Source organism: Lissotriton vulgaris, chromosome 8, assembly GCF_964263255.1.
Source record: "Lissotriton vulgaris chromosome 8, aLisVul1.2, whole genome shotgun sequence".
Taxonomy (NCBI): domain Eukaryota; kingdom Metazoa; phylum Chordata; class Amphibia; order Caudata; family Salamandridae; genus Lissotriton; species Lissotriton vulgaris.
The window spans coordinates 1,309,086,660-1,309,108,734 of NC_141696.1; the positions used below are offsets into that span (position 1 = coordinate 1,309,086,660).

A 22,075-nucleotide genomic window follows, 5' to 3' on the forward strand; every position below is an offset into this window, starting at 1 on the left:
CGTGTCCAGGAACTGGTCTGGGCTTACCGCTCCACACCCCATAAGAATGGTGAAAAGTCTCCCTTTGAACTTATGCGTGGTCGCACGCCTGTAAGCAAATTGACCCCCGCATGGTTGAAAGGTTCGAATAGCGATGTTCCTTTAATTCATGACAGTACTCCCATGCCCATTTCTGTGGGTGACCTGGTTAAGGTTAACCCAGGAAGATTTGCTAAAGGTCTCAGCAAGTTTAGGGGTCCCTACAGAGTCAAGAGGGTTTTTCCTCACTTCATTGTCCTGGCCAATGGTGAAAGTTGGAATTACCGGAGGGTGGCCCTCTACCAGAAACGCAAAGACTCTTCTTCTGATGATCTGCTTCCGGCTCATAGTGATGGTTGTAACGGTTATTTACTGTCTTCTGGTAGTCCTTCTCTACCCATTCCCTTGCCAATTGAACGGGGGGAGGTGGGTGGTGGTGATGCTTCTACATCCTTATGCACATATCATAGTGGTTCTGTGGTTAATTCCGCTCCTGCTTCGCTTGTTTCTACTTCTGTTCCCGTTCCTGCCTCCTCTTCCTTGGCTGACGTTGGTTTAAGGAGCTCTCGCTCTCGTCGCCCTCCCATGTACTTAAATGACTATGTGCATTAGTGTGTTTTCCTTTCCCTGTGTTTTCTTTCCTTGCAAAGGGGGGAGATATGTTGTACAGTGCTTTGCTTCTTTCTTTGGCCAGCACTCTAGATCTCTCCCTGGGTTCTGGGTTCTGGAGTTCTCCTTCGCCCTGTTGGCAGTTGGAGCTCTGGTTGGACGGGGGGCTGACCTACCTATACCTGTGCTGCAATAAAGCTTCTACTTCACCTACCTGCTTGTGGAGTCAACTTCTATGTACAACACTTTTATCAACGAGGGGTACCCTTCTGTTCTCATTTCAGACAATGGGACTCAACTCACGTCTTTCAAGATGACTGCATTTGTTAATGAGTGTGGTATCAGACATCAGAAGACCAGTCTTTACAATCCACAGGGCAATGGCATATGTGAAAGGGTGAATCGCCTCGTCAAGGGTGTAATTCAGATGTTCGTTGAGACTGGCTGTTTCTCAACAGAGCGTGTCCAGGAACTGGTCTGGGCTTACCGCTCCACACCCCATAAGAATGGTGAAAAGTCTCCCTTTGAACTTATGCGTGGTCGCACGCCTGTAAGCAAATTGACCCCCGCATGGTTGAAAGGTTCGAATAGCGATGTTCCTTTAATTCATGACAGTACTCCCATGCCCATTTCTGTGGGTGACCTGGTTAAGGTTAAGCCAGGAAGAATCGTCGCCCTCCCATGTACTTAAATGACTATGTGCATTAGTGTGTTTTCCTTTCCCTGTGTTTTCTTTCCTTGCAAAGGGGGGAGATATGTTGTACAGTGCTTTGCTTCTTTCTTTGGCCAGCACTCTAGATCTCTCCCTGGGTTCTGGGTTCTGGAGTTCTCCTTCGCCCTGTTGGCAGTTGGAGCTCTGGTTGGACGGGGGGCTGACCTACCTATACCTGTGCTGCAATAAAGCTTCTACTTCACCTACCTGCTTGTGGAGTCAACTTCTATGTACAACAGGTGTTTAATTGAAGTCTTAGTCTTGGGCATCGGCAGGGTGATTAGGAAATCTTGGGGAAAGTGTCAAGGCAGGTAGGCGTAAGGGTGAGCCTGCATGGGGGTTTAAAACCAAACGAGTCACTTTGTAGGCTTAAAAAAAACCTCTACCCGACCCCTGGTTTAGTATCACCTCCCGCCGCCCAGTTCACCTTCCCAACCCCTCCCTAAGTCCCCTTGGCCTTCACGTACTGCTATGAGCCACAACTCTCCTAAGTTGCGGCGGCTTCTGTGTACTCCGGGATCCACCACTCTTCCGTCCATGTCTCGAGGCTCTCCTCTTCGGTTTCTCCCGCTCCGACGTCCACGTTGCTCCTCTCCAGCTCCTGGGTCCTTCAGCACTTTTCTTCCGGATTCTCTCCTTCTGATGGTACGCCTGCTGTTCCGGAGTCTTCCCTTTTCTGCCTCCCTCAACCTTCGACCGCGGCTCCAGATTGGTCGAGGAATTCTCCGATCCCGCCTTCCCGCTGCCAGACTACGTCCGGGTTACTTCCGACGTTCTGTGGGAGGGAAGATTCGGCTATTAGCTGTGCCAGCCCTGGGGTTTCATAGTCTTTGTTACGGTAAATAATCCATTCTGTACGTTGTGGGGCTTTTTCCTCGCTGGGGTGAATGCGCACCCCATCTCCCTCACATGTACCAAGTAAACATCCCCTGCAGGGAGACAAGGCCCTGGCCATGTAATGCCCTGTATACAAAACAGAGAGATTTAAAGCAAATTCTCTCCTTCATAGGTAGCCAATGGAGATCTCTCAAGGCCAGTGTCGTGAAGGATCTACGCTGTCTATCTAGCACTAACTTTGCTGCTGTAGCCTGGACTCTCTGAAATCCCTGCACAATATATTGTGGCGCTGCAATAGTCCAGCCTACTCAGAATTACTCTTCTCACTGCCAGAGATCGAGTGTCTTTTGGAAGTAGTGGAAGAACCTTCAGTAGTATGCGTAGCAAAGAGAGGCAGACACTGGCAGTTTTGTTAGCTTGTAAATCCATTTGGAGATTTTCATCCACCATGACCCCTAGGTTGCGCACCACTTTAGCCGGGATAAGGGGTTCGTCCTCGTGGGTGAGTTTCAACTCCTCCGATAGTTGACGAGACATTCTAGTGGCTGGACAGTACACCACCTCTGTTTTCCCCCCATTGAACTGTAGGGAATTTTTCCTAAGCCAACCAGCAGTTTGGTGCATACACTCCTGGAAGGTAACCATAGATAGACGCCATATGCACTTGGGGGTTGCATTCCCCCTCTCACAGATGCTGGTGATGAAAGGCGCCTCCACGTGCAAGGAATAGTGGTTCGGCAGGTAGTAATACTGTGGTCTTTCATCTCAATTTTAAAGATTTTGTAGTAACCAGGCTGACAAGGGAAGAACTTGTCTGGTTATTTATTGACTTCATGGATAGCTGAGCCAGGCGCACCAGCTCTACCAACAGCTTCAACAGGAATGTCTTGACTCAACACAGTTGCTAAGAGACCTAGCATTCTAGAGCCTAAGCATCATTAAAGGATTAAAGGAGAATACATGAGACGCAGTATAACATATTTTAAAGCAGACGCTTACAGTGCAAAATGTAACTGTAGAGTAATTCCGTCAGTATAAGAAATGCTTACAGTGAAGCGTGTCGATCGTGGAGCTTCTATTCGGGAAGGAGGAGAAAGTAAGTTCCCCCCTCTTGACAATGCACTGCGTGTTTATTAATGCTAAAGTTAATTATTGTCCAGTAGTTCCACATTATTGAATTAATTATGTTACATTGACAAAATGAGCAATATAATCATTTTTTATATTTTTATTTCTAGTCTGTGGAGACATTCCAAGCTAAAATGACAGAAGCTGAAAAGCAGGCCTCTCAGCGCTACGGGTACAGAGATGACAGAAGGTCAGGCTGGAGAAAAGGTAAATATTCAGACCCCGGCTCCAGCGAAGCAGGAAAACGAGGTGGAAACGTGGACAAAACCCAAAGAGAGACCGAAGATCGATGTAAGATTCCGTCAAATGGAAGTCCCAAGAATAGGTATAGTGAGTCTTCTCAGGGGAAGGAGTACAAAAAACATTTTGAGCACAGGTCAAGGTATGATGAGAGAGACGCTACGAAGTCCAGTTCGGGTTCAGAACACAAGAATTATGAGTTCAGGACTACAAAAGGGGATCTTGATCCAAAGAACAGACAAGAAGGGATCTCTAATGTGAGAAGTCAGAAATGTAAGTTTCTAAAGCCATCTGACGAGGATGAATTTTCCTACAAACGCGGAGACAAAAACTCTGAAAGAGTGAAGAGTTCTGCATTGCCTGCTCAGGGCCCTTTGAGTAAGGCATTCCGAAAACCTGTGGATAACAATGAAGATGTTCCAGCACTGGGCAGTGGACATGCAAAAGACACAAGAGCCAAGGAAGAATCCCATCAGAAGTCCGAGCTATCACAAAAGAAGATTACCAGGGTAGAGAACTCACCCAAAGAAAGAGAGCACAAACCAGTTGGAGAGCTCTTGCTGTGCAGCACAGAGAAGCGTGATCTGTCACCTGAGAGGAATTCACCAACCTCCAGGTATTTTCCGTTTACTCATTGGAAACCCATTTGTAGGAATGCATGTTGTAGTAACAAAATAGCAAGATAATACTGCCACATATTGTGACGCACTATTTGCCTTATATTACCACGTGATTGTCAAACCTGACACACAAGTTATGCAGCAGTGCTGTCCAACTTGCAAGATTTCAATAGTTTGCACAGTGCAGATAGGTTTTTAAGAAAAAAAAGCATTATTCACCAACAAATAATGATCTTATCCTGCATGACAGCAACAGAAACAAAATGAACATTATCCCAGAATAAAATAGTTTTTTTAAAACATACAGAATTGAAATCAGAAGGACACAAGCCTGCGTATGCACACTTTATGTCTGTAATATAAGCATTGGCAAAGTCAGTAGGTCTTGGCTTAGCTGAGCTATTGGTTTTTTCAGTGCTTTTTGTTGATTGCACGTGTGGCTGACAACCTTGAAATGGGCTCAAACAAAACTAATTTCAAATATGGCCTTCGATGCGCATGCATGCATCGTGATCCAGCGCTGCAACTAAAATACTTTATAAATGATGTCACAATCCACTATCACACTTACCAATCAATACCAGGCCCATAAGAAACATTAGAGCAGCTGAATCATGAGGTGAATGGATCTAATATGTATTTGTTTTTGAGCTATAAACTATCTACAATAAACAAAACCAGCTTGTCATTTTAAAAGTTTATTTTAAAATTCATAATTGAATAATCTTTATTAACTCTCTTTATTAAAATCAAACATTTAGTTTTATTAATTCAGTTAAATGCATTAAACATTGGCACAAAGTTAACTGTCAATTCAGCATTGTTCAAAATAATGAACTAAGAAAAACATAAATCATATTCTCTAAGTTAGCTTTCTGACCTGAAAGGGAAACAAGTAATAAACAGTTGAATGCTTACAATCCAAAGGAAATCGGACAGCACTTCGCCCTCAGGAACCGACCGCCCTTAAACCCTTCAAGAGAGCCAATTTTATATCATTTTTGCTCTCAAATTTAACTAAATGTAATAATTTTACAAAAGTTCAGCACTGTGATTGGTTGATGGCTGTCAGACCACCTCAACTACCACGTCCAGGGAATGAGCGTCACCATGCCATTGTTCATTGACATAGAGTGACATCAGCTTCTGAGCGTCTTTGGAAACAGTTTAAAAAGTTAAATCTCTAACTTCCACCCAAGCTCGGCAGAAATCATCCCTTCCATTTCCTCGGCCTTGAGAAAAGAACATCCAGAGCAGTCCGTGAAAACAAGCTCCATTGTCAGAGCCACAGTTTTTTTTCAAATGTCAGAGCCACAGTCCTTTCAAGAAAACAAAACTCTGCATGGAAGATTTCCAAGACGTGTACACTTGGCTCCAACTCTGCTCAGTTCAGGCCGACCAACTTTTTCTTCAGAAACAGAAGCTAGGCCTCAAACCACTCTTGAGCTAATATTTAAACAAACACAAAAAGAGTGATTAATTCAGGTAAAGCAAACCCTTCTGTACCACCCAATCCCTTGCTAATTATTAATTAACCCACTAATAAAAGACATTTATCAAAAGCAAACAAATAAGCAGCACATAAAATATCTACCATTCTTCATGTAATCCAGCTTTATGTTTCTGAAAGAGTAAAAAGATGATTAAATGATACACAGACAGACAAACACAACATAGGACATACATGTAAGCACATATAAAAAGCACATGCCATGAATGATCAGCCGCATATTAATAGTGACAAAGACAATAGGACAGACATAACAAACAAAATAATATTAATCATGTGTTACAAAACAGACTTGCAAATGCAACAAGAGCACATTTTATTAGTTTCCCGCGTGTATATGTGTGGTGCAAACTTAATCTAGGTTGTGTTAATTAAACAAATCATGCAAAAATTCATTAATTGAGAAGTTCATGTTATGGGGAATTAAATCCACGAGTCAGAATACAATATTTTCTGAAGCCCGCTTCATCAACTCCCTCATCTGGTGATTTTAAAATCACCAAACAACAACCAAAGATTTTAGAATTTTTTCACCCATTTTGGAGAAAACACACATTGAATTAGTTTCCCTAAACCCCTGTTTCGGCTGTCTGATCATCTCTTTCAAACTGAACCCTTCGCATTTCTTCTAACTCATATTCCTTTTCTTGTTCCTTTCTAAGTTAATAAATCCTTCTCTTTTCTTTCTGATGCTTCCTCCTCTTGTGGAACAAACAACTAATTTTTAGCAGCATTATCACTATAATAATGACAATTACTGGATAGAGCACTTTGCCTATGATTGAATTGCCAAGTTCAGAAAACCAGTCTTTAATAACCTCCATTCTCTTCCCAATTTCTTCTGTAAATGTCTCTTCCTCCATAGGTTCTATTTCTTCATGAAAATGTGTTATATTTTTAACAAGTAACTCTATATCCCGACTTTTGTCAGGTATATAAGTACAGCAATGTCGGACATGCAAGACCCCACAGACTCCACCCTCTTTTGCAAGCAGAATGTCTAAAGCAAGACAATTCTGCATAACCAGACTTCTGGTAGCAACAAGTTCTGTGCTAATCAATTGAAAACCACTTGCAGTATCAGTTGACAACCTATCTACAATTGTGGAAACTTTTCTAATTTTAATTGAATTCATAGTAATCCCCACCATAGGAATAACAGCACCAAAGATGTCTCCCAGAATCTCTGTAAAACTTTCTCTTTTGTACCTATTCAGATTCAAGTGTTCACCAAATTCAAAGGTACCCTTTTCATTTCTGTCAACATGAAATATTTTTGGAAAGACCAGGCCAAGATAACAAGATACCAGTGGTCTGGGAGGCTAAAATATGCTTTATTACCACAGATAAAATAAATTCCAGGGAAAATTGGATCCTTCCCACCTTTAAATCCCCATCCCCCTACAATACGATAAGTATCTTCACATTGACTAGCACCCACAAAAAGATTATCATAGAGAGTATTATCTCTTCTGATGCAAAATTTACCACTAACTGGTTCATCTATATGTATTGCTGCATTAGTATTAACACCATTTAATTTTGCGTCCTCTAACTGCCAGTATTTAGATTTAGCATGTTTTAGCATTTCATTTCTTTTGTAAACAGCCCTTCTCTCCTCAACCATGTTAAGGAAAGTCTTTTCTTCAGCTCTCATTTTGCATGTTAAATTATTTCTATAGGCATATTCGTAATTGAGTTCATTAGTAACCAAAAAGAATTCCCTCATCTGTTTCCCAGGTCTCACTCTGTTCAAGCTGTTTACAACTTTGAGATTTGCAAAAACCTCATCAAAGTCTGAATAATAATATTCCAGACAACCAGTTTGATCAAACAGGCTAGCAATCACACTACAGGTAATGCCATAAGTGAGAGGTAACATATTATAAGTCACCCCCTCTGAAACAGAAGCAGGTAATTTTACACACACATAGCAATCCTTAACATTCATTACTTTGACATATTCAGACAAAAGCCTTGAAAATGAATTACTTGAAAAATCTCCAATAGATCTATCTTGATGAGACTCTGGATCATGATTAATAACTCTGCTGGACTTGCCAGCATGTTTCTCATGTTTAGACTCTACTTTACTTGTTATATTAGTCTTGGATTTTTGCTTATTAACATCAAAAGGATAGACCACAGCTAAAATTAACCAAAGTAAAATTAATAATATCACACAAATTGAAGTCATTTTACAGCATCTCTTAAAAATTGAACACCTAGAAGTATCTGATCTAGGCATTTCTAAATTCAAAAACAAAAATTTTAAATTCAAATGAATGTAAGTAACTAACTAACAAAAATTATATCCCCCTTTTTACATTTTTTTTTTTTTTAGAATATAACCCTAAACAGCTTTTCTTCGACCTTGTGTCACATAAATATGTGCTCTTCAACTAAACAGAATTTCTTCGACCTAAAGTCATCTAACAAGTTTTCTTCAGCCTTATGCCAGGAAACAAAAAGTTACCTAACACATTTTCTTCAGCCTTATGCCAGGAAATAAATCCTTAACTAATTTCTAACAGTTTCAATCCTTGTCATTTTCTAAAAATTCTTGATTGCTACTTTCCACCTCAACAATTGGTGGGATAATAATATAGGTCCACTCTGGGGACTTATATTTCTGATTTGGCCTAATTACTCTTTTTGATTTTCGAGAGATAACCTCTATTTTCTTGTTTTCGTTCTCGTTTTTCTTTTCAAGTTCACTTCCCTGACTAGAAATCTCGTTGATTTGTTCTTTTGATTTCTTCACTAGTTTGAATTTCAAATTGTCTTCAGGCCAAATGTCTCCTTTTATCAAGACTTTTTTCTTTGGCACACATTCGTTACATTCAGATTGCCAAGCTCTTTTTCTGTATTTTCTTATTTCAGTTTCTTCATCACTTACGTCAGTGTCTGTATCAGAGACTTCAAATCTGTACCTAGGAACTTCTTTACTCGGCAGCTTCACTCCATTCGAAACAATACCTTTACTGGTACTTGGTAATTCTTCTTCTTCTTCTTCAGGAATCACCTTCAGCTTCCCAGCTTCAAGCTTTTTGTTCACAGAGTTACTTTTTTGCCTTTCAATACTATGGCTCAGATTTTCGTCTCGCTCAGAATTTTCTGCTTCTTCTGAATCTCTTTTCTTTTAGAGACTCTTCTTCAAGCAAATCATCATCATCAACACCTCGATTTCCAGTTTTGATATTCAGATCTTCTTTATTCAAGTTCTGACTCTCATCTAGATTTTCTTGATGTTGATTTTCTTGTTGATCATCAGAATCAGGATCTTCTGGGTCTCTTTCTGAATCTGAATCAGCTGTTGTATCACTTTCTTCATCAGAATTTTCAGGAGGTGGCACACTAATTGTGTGGCTTGGATGAATCCACCTTTTCAGTCCTCTGCATTTAATTGCATATGTTGTAATTAAAACAACCTGTTGCGGTTTCTGCCACCTTGGGGCTAAACAGTTCCTTCTTCGATGAACCTTTGTCCTCACCCAGTCACCAGGTAGTAAATCATGAGCTTGTATCTTTTCTTTTGATATCATATCAGTTCCCACCTGATGAAACACAGAATGTACTACATCAGACAGGTTTTGGCAATATTCAATGATTGCACTATCATTAATACTCATTAGTTTGCCAACTGGAACAAATGCTTGTCTCATTACTCTACCCATCACTATGTCGTGAGGGCTAAGACCTGTCTTTTTATCTGGGATGCTTCTCATTGACATTAGAACAAGTGGAAGTGCATCTGTCCACTTTACTCCTGTAGCATCACACATTTTTGAAATCCTATTTTTTATTGTTCCGTTAATCTGTTCAATAACACCTGATGCTTCTGGTCTGTAAGCACAATGCAATTTATGTTCAATATTCAAGGCTTCACAAACCAATTTCATCAATCTGTTTTCAAAATGAGTTCCACGATCACTTTCAATAGTGACTGGAAATCCATACCTAGGTATGATCTCCCTAAGAAGAAATTTTGCCACAGTAACTGAGTCAGAGTGACGATTTGGGAAAGCTTCCACCCATCTTGAAAACAGACAAACAAATACCAAAACATAACTTAGACCATTATGCCTTGGCATGTCAATGAAATCCATTTGTAATCTGGTAAAAGGACCACCCTCCCGTCCTATGGTTCCCATGCTTACAACAATTTTTCTGTTGGGATTCATCTGTTGGCAGGTCAAGCATCTCTGACAAAGTGACTCTGCAATTGTTCTAAACTTGGTATTGAACCATGTTTCTCTAAATAATCTGACCATAGAATCTCTACCTACATGTCCTGGACCATGACACAACCGTGCCATATCAGCAATCATGCTGTCCGGCATTACAGGCCTTCCATCTTTGTGTACCCAAATTCTATCTTCCTCTCTTGGTCTGCAATCACTTGTGAACCATGTATTTTTCTCTTCCTCACTTGCCTCATCTTGTAAGTCTTTTACCTCCTGCCATGTTTCAACTACAGAAATTAGCATGAGAGAATTCATTGTGTGACTTTCGTCTTTTTCCCGATTGATTGCATAATTGTTTCTAGCACAGTATTTTGCCATCTCATCCGCGAAAGCGTTTCCTTTGGTGATGTAATCATCACCCTTTTTATGAGCTGAACATTTTACTACAGCAATTTGTTCTGGTAACTGAATGCCATCAATCAATCTCTTAATCAATTTCGCATTTCTTATCGGTGTTCCTGCAGAAGTCAAATAACCTCTATTGGACCACAGTTGTCCATAATCATGAACAACACCATAACCATATTGACTATCAGTCACTATGGTTACACTTTTGCCAACTGCATTTTCACAAGCTCGAATTAAACCAATTAATTCTGCAATTTGAGCGGAACGAATTCCATCCAAAGGTGAACCTTCAACAACATCTGTGACTGTGCACACTGAGTATGCTGCTCTCAGAATCCCTTCATCATTTCTCAAACAAGATCCATCTACAAAATATATTATGTCTGATTCAGGTAATGGAACATCTTTTATGTCCTGTCTTGGTGTTGTGCAGTAATCTACAACATCCAGGCATTCGTGATCAATGTCATCTTCATTACTTACCTCAGTAATAACTCCATCAGGTAATAATGTGGAAGGGTTTAGGTTCACACACCTTACAATTGATACGTTGTCTGAACCCAAAATTGTTTTTTCATATTTTGTTAGTCTGCTACTTGTTAAATGTTGAGTCCTACTTCTGGTAAGGAGAATCTCAACTGAATGAGGTACATATACCTTTACAGGAAATCCCATAATGATACCCTCACTTTGCTCAAGACTTACACTTGTTGCGGCCTCTGCTTTTAAGCAACCTGGCAAAGCTTTTGCAACAGGATCCAGAACAGCTGAGAAATATGCAATTGGTTTTCTCAACTTTCCATGCCTCTGAATTAGCACTGACAATGCACAACCTTCTCTTTCACTGCAGTAGAGTTCAAATTCCTTTTCATAATCTGGCATTCCCAGAGCAGGAGCTTCACATAAGCTCTTTTTTAACTGCTCAAAAGCTTCCAGTTCAATTTTTGACAGATTAATTGGATCTTTTATATCTGCCTTTGTTAGTCTCTGAAGTGGTTTTGCAATTACTGAAAACCCACTAATCCATTGTCGACAGTAACCAACCATTCCCAGAAACATTCTCACCTGTCTTTGTGTTGTCGGTGGTTGTATTGCTCGAATCATTTTGATTCTCTCAATTGTCACTTTTCCGGTTCCCTTTGCAATTCTGTGACCAAGATATTTCACTTCTTGTTTACAAAACTGCAATTTTGCTGGTGACACTTTATGTCCCTCATCTGCCAAACGATTTAACAGGGTAATGGTATCAGTAACAGAATTTTCTCGTGTTTTGGCTGCCACAAGCAAATCGTCAATGTACTGCACCGATGTGGAATTACCAGGCAACACTAGATCTTCCAGGGATTTCTTTAACAATTGATTAAAGATAGATGGACTCTCAGTATACCCTTGAGGGATACGACACCATGCTAAAATTCTATTTTGGAACCTAAAAGCAAAAATTTGTTGGCTTTCTGGATGTAATGGAACTGTAAAGAAGGCGTTACACAGGTCAATGACCGTTTATGTGGAATCTGGTAAAGAACTACTGCAGGGTTTGGAACAATGGGATAACATGGAACAACTATCTGATTAATTTTTCTTAAATCTTGAACAATTCTGTATGTTCCATTCGGCTTTTTAATACCCATAATTGGTGAATTACATGGGCTGCTTTCAATTTCTTTTAACACACCTTGACTTATGAATTTTTCAATCACAGGAATGACACCCTCAAGTGTCTCTGCTTTCATTTTGTATTGAGGAACATTTGGAAAATCAATTCCCTGCTTAACAGTAATTTTTACTGGATCAATATTTTTCATAAGACCCATATCATTTCCTGTTAGGTCCCAAATTGCCGGATTAACTGGCTCTTTTAGCTCTTCTGGCAAATCATTTTTATCAAATACAGGAAATAGTGGCGTTTTCTCCTCTTCAACCATTAGCATAGTCCATTTATAAAGCCCATCTTCTTCTGCTGTTTGCATTTCAATACCATCTGGTGAGCAATATATTCTGCAATTCATTTTGCACAATATATCACGACCCAACAGATTCACAGGACTGCTGTCACAAACTAGAAATCTGTGTTTATCTTTGTAGTTGCCTATTTCCACCTTTACTGGATCTGTCAAACTTGTTTTAATTTGCTGATTAGCTACACCTACAACTTGAATGGTCTCACCCGAGAGAGGAAGGTTTTCTATTTCTGCTGATCTAACAGTAGAACGGGTAGCACCTGTGTCCACAAGGAAAGTGATATCTTTGTCATTCACTTTACCATTAACAAATGGACCAGACTGATCTACCTCAAGAGTGGGTCCAAGCACACACTCTTCTTCCTCTCTCAGGCACCGTCATGAGTAATCCTCTGATGAATCACTCCCCTCTTTGTCTTTTAACCAAAATTGAGAAGCACTTGACATGTTAACTTTTGACACATTTTTAACCGAATTACTTCCACAGAAACCTGTTTCAGGAGAAAATCTCTGTGTGTTAGCACTACCAGGGAATGGTACTTGAGGTAACTGACTCTGCTGAATTTGATTCTGCTGTACCTGATTCTGCTGCTGAAACTGGCTTTGCTGAGTCTGGCTCTGCTGATTCACTATTTGTCGCTGTAGCTGTCGCTGCTGACTTAACTCATTCAGCTGCTGTTGTAGCTGTTGCTGTTGCTGCTGCTGCGGATTTAACTCACACTGCACCTGTGGATTCAATGAATAATTTTTTTAATTTCTGGACGGGTTTTTACACTCTCATTTCCAGTGTCCAATTTCGCCACAATTAAAACATGAGAGCTTTTGTTTCAGCTCTTCAACATTTACATTAAATTTTGGCTTATTATTATTAAAATTACCCTTGAATTTTCCCTGTTGCATAGAGCCTAACTGTTGTTGTTGTTGCTGCTCAGCTACCTTCACTTGTGCCCACATTGCCTTCTCCTTTAGATTCTTTTGCCTTGCGTCTATCTCATCACTGCAATATTTTGCTTTTCTCAGGATGTCATCAACTGATAGTGCTTGCCAACAAACAATTCCATTTCTAATCATGTCACCAATTTCAGGTCTCAGGCCATATACAAATCTGTATATAAAGTGGCTCATGTCCTTTTCACTTAATTTTTCATAGCCACTGTACTGTTTAAAGACTAACAGTAACCATTCATAAAATGAATGAACTGATTCTTTTGGTTCCTGATTTGTTCTGTCTATTTTAACCTAGTCCACTTCTTTTGGGGGAATTTTTCCTTTCAGCCAATAAATTACTTTATTATAAAGATTCATGACATCTTTTGATGGGGCACCTGTAATTTTGTCTCGGGCAGGTTCTTCTTTTGGCCAATCCACAGAAATCTTGCATTCTGTCCAAAGATCTGATAGGACAACAATGTCAAAGAATCCATCCAGATCAATCCACAAAACCTTTGACACCTTTATAAATCTGTCTACCTGTCGATACCACTCAACTGGTTTTTCCCTCAAATGTGGAAAATCATTAGTAAACAGGAGAATATCCTGTCTGGACCAAGGAACATGTACATACCCTCCTCCAGCTATTTCTCTCATTGGAAATTCAGAAATTTCATCATTTCTTAATCTTTTATCTTGTTCTTTCTTTGACCATTTTATTCTCCATTTACCTGATTCACCTAATTTTCTGAGAAAACTTATTAATTCTCTTATATGAGTTATTCTTCCAGCAGCATTTAAATTATCAATGTCCCTCTCAGAGAAATCCACCCTGTAATGTTTCTGTAAATGTTTCTGCTTGCTCAAATCAATTTCTAACTCAGCAGCCATTTCTTCCAGTTATTCATACCTGTTTTTAGTTTTCCACTGAATGCTTTTACAAATAAACAATAGTTCATCATCCTGATAACATTTCAAATTATCAGTACTAATTGTGCCAATGATTAATTCCTCCAGGTCAGCTTTTAATTTAGCTACATCAAGCTTTTTATAATCGGGAGCTTCAGGGGACATTCCATTTTGAGATAATTCTGTTCTGTTTAAGCTTTTCTCTGACAAACCTGAATCTGAATCTGCCACAGTTGGTGTTTGCGAACTTGACAAACTTCCATGTAATGTTAAATTTGGCATCATAGATTTTTCTCTATGAATCTGAAAGTTCTGAATAAAATTTTTCAGCAACCTTTTGAATTTCTGCATTTAATGGAACTGTTAAAGCTGTTTGTCTATTGTCTCCTTGATCAAAAACCGGTACAACAGGACCAATAGTTACTGGTACTGTAACTGCTTCCATGCCTTTTGTCAATTGTTGAATTAAATCTTGCTTTGCTTTATTGTAACTAGAAATTTCTTGATCAGTAGGTAATCTTTCTTGATTTCTCACAAAATTATTTTCCTGTGGGACTCTTTTTTCTCTGTGTGTACTACAATTATTTACTGAGCCTACCCTTTCAGGTAATTTTAAAAATCTGGGAGAACCTTCCTCAGCTTCTCTAGGAGGTGCACTTGGAGAAGTTTCTGTAGAAACTCTCGGGGTAGATTGAGAACCTGCTTGATAAGGTGGCGGTTTAGGTTTAGTGGCATAAATATCTTCTAAAACTGCATCATCTAATTCCTCATCCATTCTTCTTCCAGCTGTCTTTTGTTCTAAATCTTCAGTAATCATTATTCTTACTGGATACAGACCATCATACATGTTTGCCTTTCTCCAGCGTCTCACTTTATCCTCATGTGTTACCTTATTTACAACATATTTTGAATATTTAGGTGCTGAACACTTACTTTCGCGTTCAAGTTCCATCATCTCAACCTCCCATTCAACTAAAGCTTCAAATTGTGTAGGTCTTGGCTTTGGCACAAGATCCATCATTTTTCCTCTCAGATTTTGTAAAACTTTTAAATTAAATGACCCATCTTCTGGCCAGGCTAGTACACCATAATTTCTGGTATAATGCATCCAGTTATCAAACCAAATTACAGTATGATAGCCATATTCGCCTTCCATATAGGCTGCAGGTGTTTTGTACTTATGAAGTAATTTACCACCACGCGTTTCAATTTTCTTGTCAGGCTTAAAATAATTTTTCACCTTTTGAAACCATGAAGGCTTCTTCTCATAATCATTCCAATAACTCATGTTTGTGATATAATGCTGTGCTATCAAGGATCTTGATGGCTTTTTTAATGTACAGTGCTGTTAATGCTATAATTTTATTTGCAACCCTAATGACAATTGTTTTTACCTAATTTTATAATAATTAATATTACCAATGTCCTTGCTCTAGGTGACTTTTGCTGTTGTTGTCTAATCAGGATAGCTGCTTGCTGTGATGTTTAATACTTTACAGAAAATTCCACCTTCCCAATGTTGTGGCTAAATATTAAAACAAATTAAATATCAAACACAAAGCTCTGGGCACTACTAGAGTAAAAATAAACACTCGTTAAAAGTAAACAATGTGCATCAGCACAACGAGTGTTTTAGCCAATCAGCGTGTGGCTGCACAACACTCCGCCAATCACAGTACCCACCAGAGCCTTTAACCAATCCGGATCGCGGCCTTTGAATGACACTGTGCGTTTTCGACAAATCCGAGCACAGCAGCTCAGCGCGTCACCAACCAATGGGTGCGCGACTCCTCGATGACGCGACGGGGGACCTGAATCAGGGATACGCGTCACCAGCCAATGGGTGCGCGACCCTGTTATGACGCGTCGGAACGAAGGACGTCTCCCTCTATGACGCACACTTTACCACCGCAGTCAGTCTCCCTCCACACGCGCTCCTCTCAATGCGCGCAACACCCAAGGCCAATACACACGCCGAGACCACCAGAAGCAACAATTTAATACGGGGACATTTCAAATACAAATCCACCAACAACGTGTCCTTGACGACACGCTCCAGATCTCGCCCAATCAGAGCGCAGCTCCTCCGTGACTTTAGACAACACACGGAGCTTCGCCCAATCAGAGCGCGGCTCTGAGTATGACGCGTCGGCGTTTTAGCCAATGACAGCGCGGCGGCTGACGTAGACAGCCGCTGCAGCTGACAGCTCTCTCACTCGCTCCAGCCCCCCTCCTTCACAAAATTCTCCGCACTCTAGGACAGCGCAATTTCAACGGTGAAGCAAAACAGCTGATCTAATCCACTGCTCAGAATACAGAATACGCGCCGTCCCTGTAAGCTCAGCCAATTACCACACGGCTGTAGCTATTTTGTCAGTGCTGCTGCTATAGTCTCTCCTCGCGCAGAGCTCGCTCGCCACGCACGATATGCAAATAATTAGCTAGCGCGATCTATGAGCAGAACCCAGAACGGGGGAACATCCGCAAAAGCCAGGAATCACCTTAAATTAATCACACCTTAGCCAAATGAGAGCGCTGCTTTGCTCTAACACTCCAGGCATATTAACCAATCAGAGCGCGGCAGGCTCTGACGTATACAGCAGCTGCGGCTGCAGGCTCTCCCCACACGCTCTCACTCCTAAATCAGCCCCTCCCTTACAATTTTCAATCGGGCACTTTTCAATGGATTTAAATAGCGCGCAATGCCTTTAGGATGATTAAAATAACGCGCAACACTTTGCAATACTCTAAAATAGCATATTCTTTACCATGAAGGCTCAAAAACGCTTTCCAATTATCTTATTAAAACACAATTAATAACTACATGAAAACAAACCATTTGCCTTTTTCTCTAACAGAGATAGTTTTACACATTCATTCAAGTATTCTCAGCGTGGAATAGACGACGCTATTCTCACAGAATAGTTTCAATTACCAATAGAGTAATTCTTACCCTACCCTTCAAGTTACCAAAACATTCACACACTTTCAAACAAGAAAACCCTGATCATACACACACGAATTCTTGGCAGGACTTGAACCAACCACAGAAAACGTCAGGCGTTGATAAGAATAGACGACGCTATCTCACCCTTCTCTCAAGCTTGAAGAAATCCTACTACTCTTTTCACAGAAAGTTTTAAAACAGGCTCACCAGGTCCCTCTGCTTAATGCTACAATTTTATAGGCAATCCTCACTATACATTCAACCATGCACATCTAAGGTCCCTAAACTTGTGTTGTACGTCCACAACACGTGATATATTCTATACCACAATTTTGAAACAGACAAATGCACTGTGTAACTCTTCTAGTCACACTACCTTGCCGGCAATTAACCAGGAATTTTTTCACACTACTGAAAAAAAATCCTTAAGACTACATATAACAATCTGACAAAATCAAAAAACTTAACATTTGTTAAACATCAATCCTATGACTATACCAACATATATGTAACATGCATGTCAAAAACAACATATAACCGTCTGAAGCTACCAAAATTGATCCAGCGCTGCTTTATAAATGATGTCACAATCCACTATCACACTTGCCAATCAATACCAGGCCCATAAGAAACATTAGAGCAGCTGAATCATGAGGTGAATGGATCTAATATGTATTTGTTTTTGAGCTATAAACTATCTACAATAAACAAGACCAGCTTGTCATTTTAAAAGTTTATTTTAAAATTCATAATTGAATAATCTTTATTAACTCTCTTTATTAAAATCAAACATTTAGTTTTATTAATTCAGTTAAATGCATTAAACATTGGCACAAAGTTAACTGTCAATTCAGCGTTGTTCAAAATAATGAACTAAGAAAAACATAAATCATATTCTCTAAGTTAGCTTTCTGACCTGAAAGGGAAACTTGTAATAAACAATTGAATGCTTACAATCCAAAGGAAATCGGACAGCACTTCGCCCTCAGGAACAGACCGCCCCAAACCCTTCAAGAGAGCCAATTTTATATCATTTTTGCTCTCAAATTTAACTAAATGTAATAATTTTACAAAAGTTCAGCACTGTGATTGGTTGATGGCTGTCAGACCACCTCAACTACCACGTCCAGGGAATGAGCACCACCATGCCATTGTTCATTGACATAGAGTGACATCAGCTTCCGAGCGTCTTTGGAAACAGTTTAAAAAGTTACATCTCTAACTTCCACCCAAGCTCGGCAGAAATCATCCCTTCCATTTCCTCGGCCTTGAGAAAAGAACATCCAGAGCAGTCCGTGAAAACAAGCTCCATTGTCAGAGCCACAGTTTTTTTTCAAATGTCAGAGCCACAGTCCTTTCAAGAAAACAAAACTCTGCATGGAAGATTTCCAAGACGTGTACACTTGGCTCCAACTCTGCTCAGTTCAGGCCGACCAACTTTTTCTTCAGAAACAGAAGCTAGGCCTCAAACCACTCTTGAGCTAATATTTAAACAAACACAAAAAGAGTGATTAATTCAGGTAAAGCAAACCCTTCTGTACCACCCAATCCCTTGCTAATTATTAACTAACCCACTAATAAAAAACATTTAGCAAAAGCAAACAAATAAGCAGCACATAAAATATCTACCATTCTTCATGTAATCCAGCTTTATGTTTCTGAAAGAGTAAAAAGATGATTAAATGATACACAGACAGACAAACACAACATAGGACATACATGTAAGCACATATAAAAAGCACATGCCATGAATGATCAGCCGCATATTAATAGTGACAAAGACAATAGGACAGACATAACAAACAAAACAATATTAATCATGTGTTACAAAACAGACTTGCAAATGCAACAAGAGCACATTTTATTAGTTTCCCGCGTGTATATGTGTGGTGCAAACTTAATCTAGGTTGTGTTAATTAAACAAATCATGCAAAAATTCATTAATTGATTAGTTCATCTTATGGGGAATTAAATCCACGAGTCAGAATAAAATATTTTCTGAAGCCCGCTTCATCAATCGTGACGTGTGCATTGCATCACATGTGACACAACACAGGCAGTTCTTTTTATTTTCCTTTTTAACGGTTGGATGGTGATGTTAGAATAGTGCATAGATTTTTTTTTTTTAAATAGATGCGTGGAAAGTACAAACATTAGCTCGCATGGATTTTCCCCCAAGGAACTGGGATGGGAGAGTAGGATGGTAGGGCGGAATGTTGAGAACACATGGGAGGGATAGGGAAAACAAGGAAGAGATCCCAATAAAACACTGGCTCTCTGATGATGATCTGAAAGTAGAAAAAAAGCGGTGGCAATAACAATTGGTCAGGCCTTTTGCAAAGGTGCAGTATTGCAAGGTGCTACTCGATGCCGCTCTTGCATCAAATATGTAAGTGCTTAAAAAGTCTTCCACGAAGGTCCAGCACCTCTTTCTCAGCAGAAAAGAGAACCTCAGAATTACCCAACACATATGCCATTCAACTAAGGAATGAGAAAAATAAATAAAATGAGCCTCTGGTTGGCTCATTTTAGTCTGAATGGTTTATAACTAGATATATTTTGTAGAGTGAAAGGCCTCAAAATGAGTGTATAAAAAGAAAGGATAAATAAACAACAAGGTCCACCTCTAGAAGGTTTCCTGTGAGCCAGAGTATATCAGGCATACACAGTATTTGTTAAAATACCCCTCACACACCAAAAGGGCCCTTGGTGTCATGCTACATCATCGGGGTCTTCTCGCCCCGCTGCGGGACGGGGCGTGCTACGACTAAACACCACAGGATGTCGGCACCAGCCTCAGCAAGGGCGGGGGGAGGTTTGGGGGTGGGACAGGGCCAAAAGTGCCTCTTAAGTACTTTTCAGCACAAGGGCTACGCCTCCTCCAAGACCCCGCCCTCTCCTCACACAGTGAGATTTTTAGGTTGAGCCTCACCAGCGTGTATTAGGTGTCTGCAAGACCTGCTGTTATCAATAATATTACTCTATTCCCGACTGATACTTACCATTGGTTCAAGTCCTGCTTCGCTCTTTGTTGCTGCCTCCTAACCGGTACAGTCAGCGATACATTTCTTCCATTCAGCTGAGGAGCACTGGGTGAATACAGTGTTGTTACGCTTGCAGTACTTTTCTGTTGTTTTACGAGAACTATTTTTTTTATTTGTAGCTTTCTGCCCATCGCTTTTCCCACCAGTGTCGCTTTTATTTAGGTACACTTTTCACAAGTGCTACTCTTGCCATGGCGCGAGTATACTGCCTCCCTCCAACTAGCGTGGCATTTCTTCTCGTGTATTCTTCCACAAACCTATGTGTCTCGCACCTGCATCATGTGTGTGCTCTTCGCCGACTGGTATCTTCTGTTGGTGAGTCAAGTACCAGGACCCTGGCATGATGTGTTTGAGTAACTCTGGAAGAGTATCTTCCAGCCTGCAGCTAGGCTCGCTGCCTGGCAGTCTCATTCCATGCAGCCCGCTGCTGGGCATCATGTATATATTATGCTTGTGTTCTTCTGCTGGTGCGTCAGACACTGGGCCCTTGGCGTTTGAGCATGTGCCGCTCACTCTTCATATGCATCTGCCAGCCTGCAGCTGGTCATTACTTATGGGTCATGTGTGTGTTCTTGGGGTCTGGTCTTTGGTGGTAATTAGGGCGCTGGGGCTCTGGCAGGTGCCACTCTACTTGTGTATGTGCCAGCCTGCAGTTGCGCATCATGTATGTATTTTGTGTGCTCATTGCCTTAGGTGTCTTCTGATGCTGCCTGCAGCTGGGCAAAGCGCGCATGTGTGCTCTTCGGCTGCTAGTCTCCTCTGCTGGTGAGGAAGGCATCTGGCACTGTGCGTTTGAGCATGTGTCACTTTGAATGTGTACCTGCTAACTGACAGCTGGACATCATGTAAGTATCATGCGTGTGCTCTTTGCCTTTGGCCTGCTGTGCTGGTGAGACAAGAGTTAGGTCCCTGGTACTGTGTGTTTACCATGCCAGAAAATCTGCTCTCATTCTCGAACACCCAAGAAGACTCAGGATCTCACTCGTTCAAAGTTAGTTACCAGGACACTTTGGAGAACCTGTAGTGTCAGATTGCGGGTAATATGTTACTTCTATAGTTTTTTTTTAATTAAAAACTTTATTAACATTTTGTGTATACAAAGGTGCACAGTCATGTTGCATACAAACTATCACTTGACACATATTTACATTTTATATGACCCTTGTGTCCGACATGCAATCTAGCGGCAGTAGACATCAACTGATTTTAATATGGTTTACAATTTTGCCCACAGCAACACTTTGACAATATTGGGTCGCGCAGCTTACCCCTCTTTATCTTTATTCAGTGTATCTGCTTTTGAGCCTGCACGGTTCAGACCCGAATCTGTGCATCCGCACCTCAGTACTATTATAACAGTTTACTCTCTTTCCGCCTGACATGGTACGCGTGTCTCCCACCTTATGCATTCGTAGGCACTGCCTCATCCCCCCTCTCTCTATCTGTGGTGAGTAGGAATTTTTATATAGTCCCCAGAAGTTTTATGGGCGATTACCTGAGGGTAGAATCTCACTATAGTTTTGCGTTTGCATACTGCAATACACCATGTCTTTCGTCCAACTTGTACTGTGGGAGCCGGACCTGGGGACCAGCAAATCGCTACCCTTCGCTTGGCCATCAGTAGCGTCATGTCCACCAAACGCCTGACTGCTTTAGGTATTTGTTTAGAGTATCCCAATAATGACAGCATTGGGTCAGGCGTTAGTGCCATCTTTATAATGTCACCCAGATTCTTGAAAATCAGTACCCAAAAATCTGCAATCCCAGGGCATAACCAAGCTAGGTAGAAAAAGTCTGCCTCTTGTGCTCCGCAGCGATCACAGTTGGCGGAGTCTCGCAGTCCGTATTTGTGCAGTCTCTGTGGCATGTAATAGGTCCTGTTCAGAAATTTAAAATGAATCAGTTTATGTCTGCCATTTAGCGATATCCGCTTTGTGCTTTCGCAACAGTATTTCCACGTAGCATCTTCTAGGTATGTTTGCAGATCTGCCTGCCAGGCCAGTCAGGCCTTGGTT

The 22,075-nt window shown here is 40.6% G+C and overlaps 1 protein-coding gene across 1 annotated transcript in view; it reads left to right on the plus strand.

The window, feature by feature from the left end:
• The window catches only part of CWF19L2 (CWF19 like cell cycle control factor 2), a 1,214,198-nt gene that overhangs the window by 393,335 nt on the left and 798,788 nt on the right, over window positions 1-22,075 (plus strand). The window contains exon 8 of the mRNA XM_086935247.1: window positions 3,415-4,160. Coding sequence (XP_086791373.1) covers window positions 3,415-4,160 — 746 coding nt within the window. The remainder of the gene's footprint in view (window positions 1-3,414; window positions 4,161-22,075) is intronic.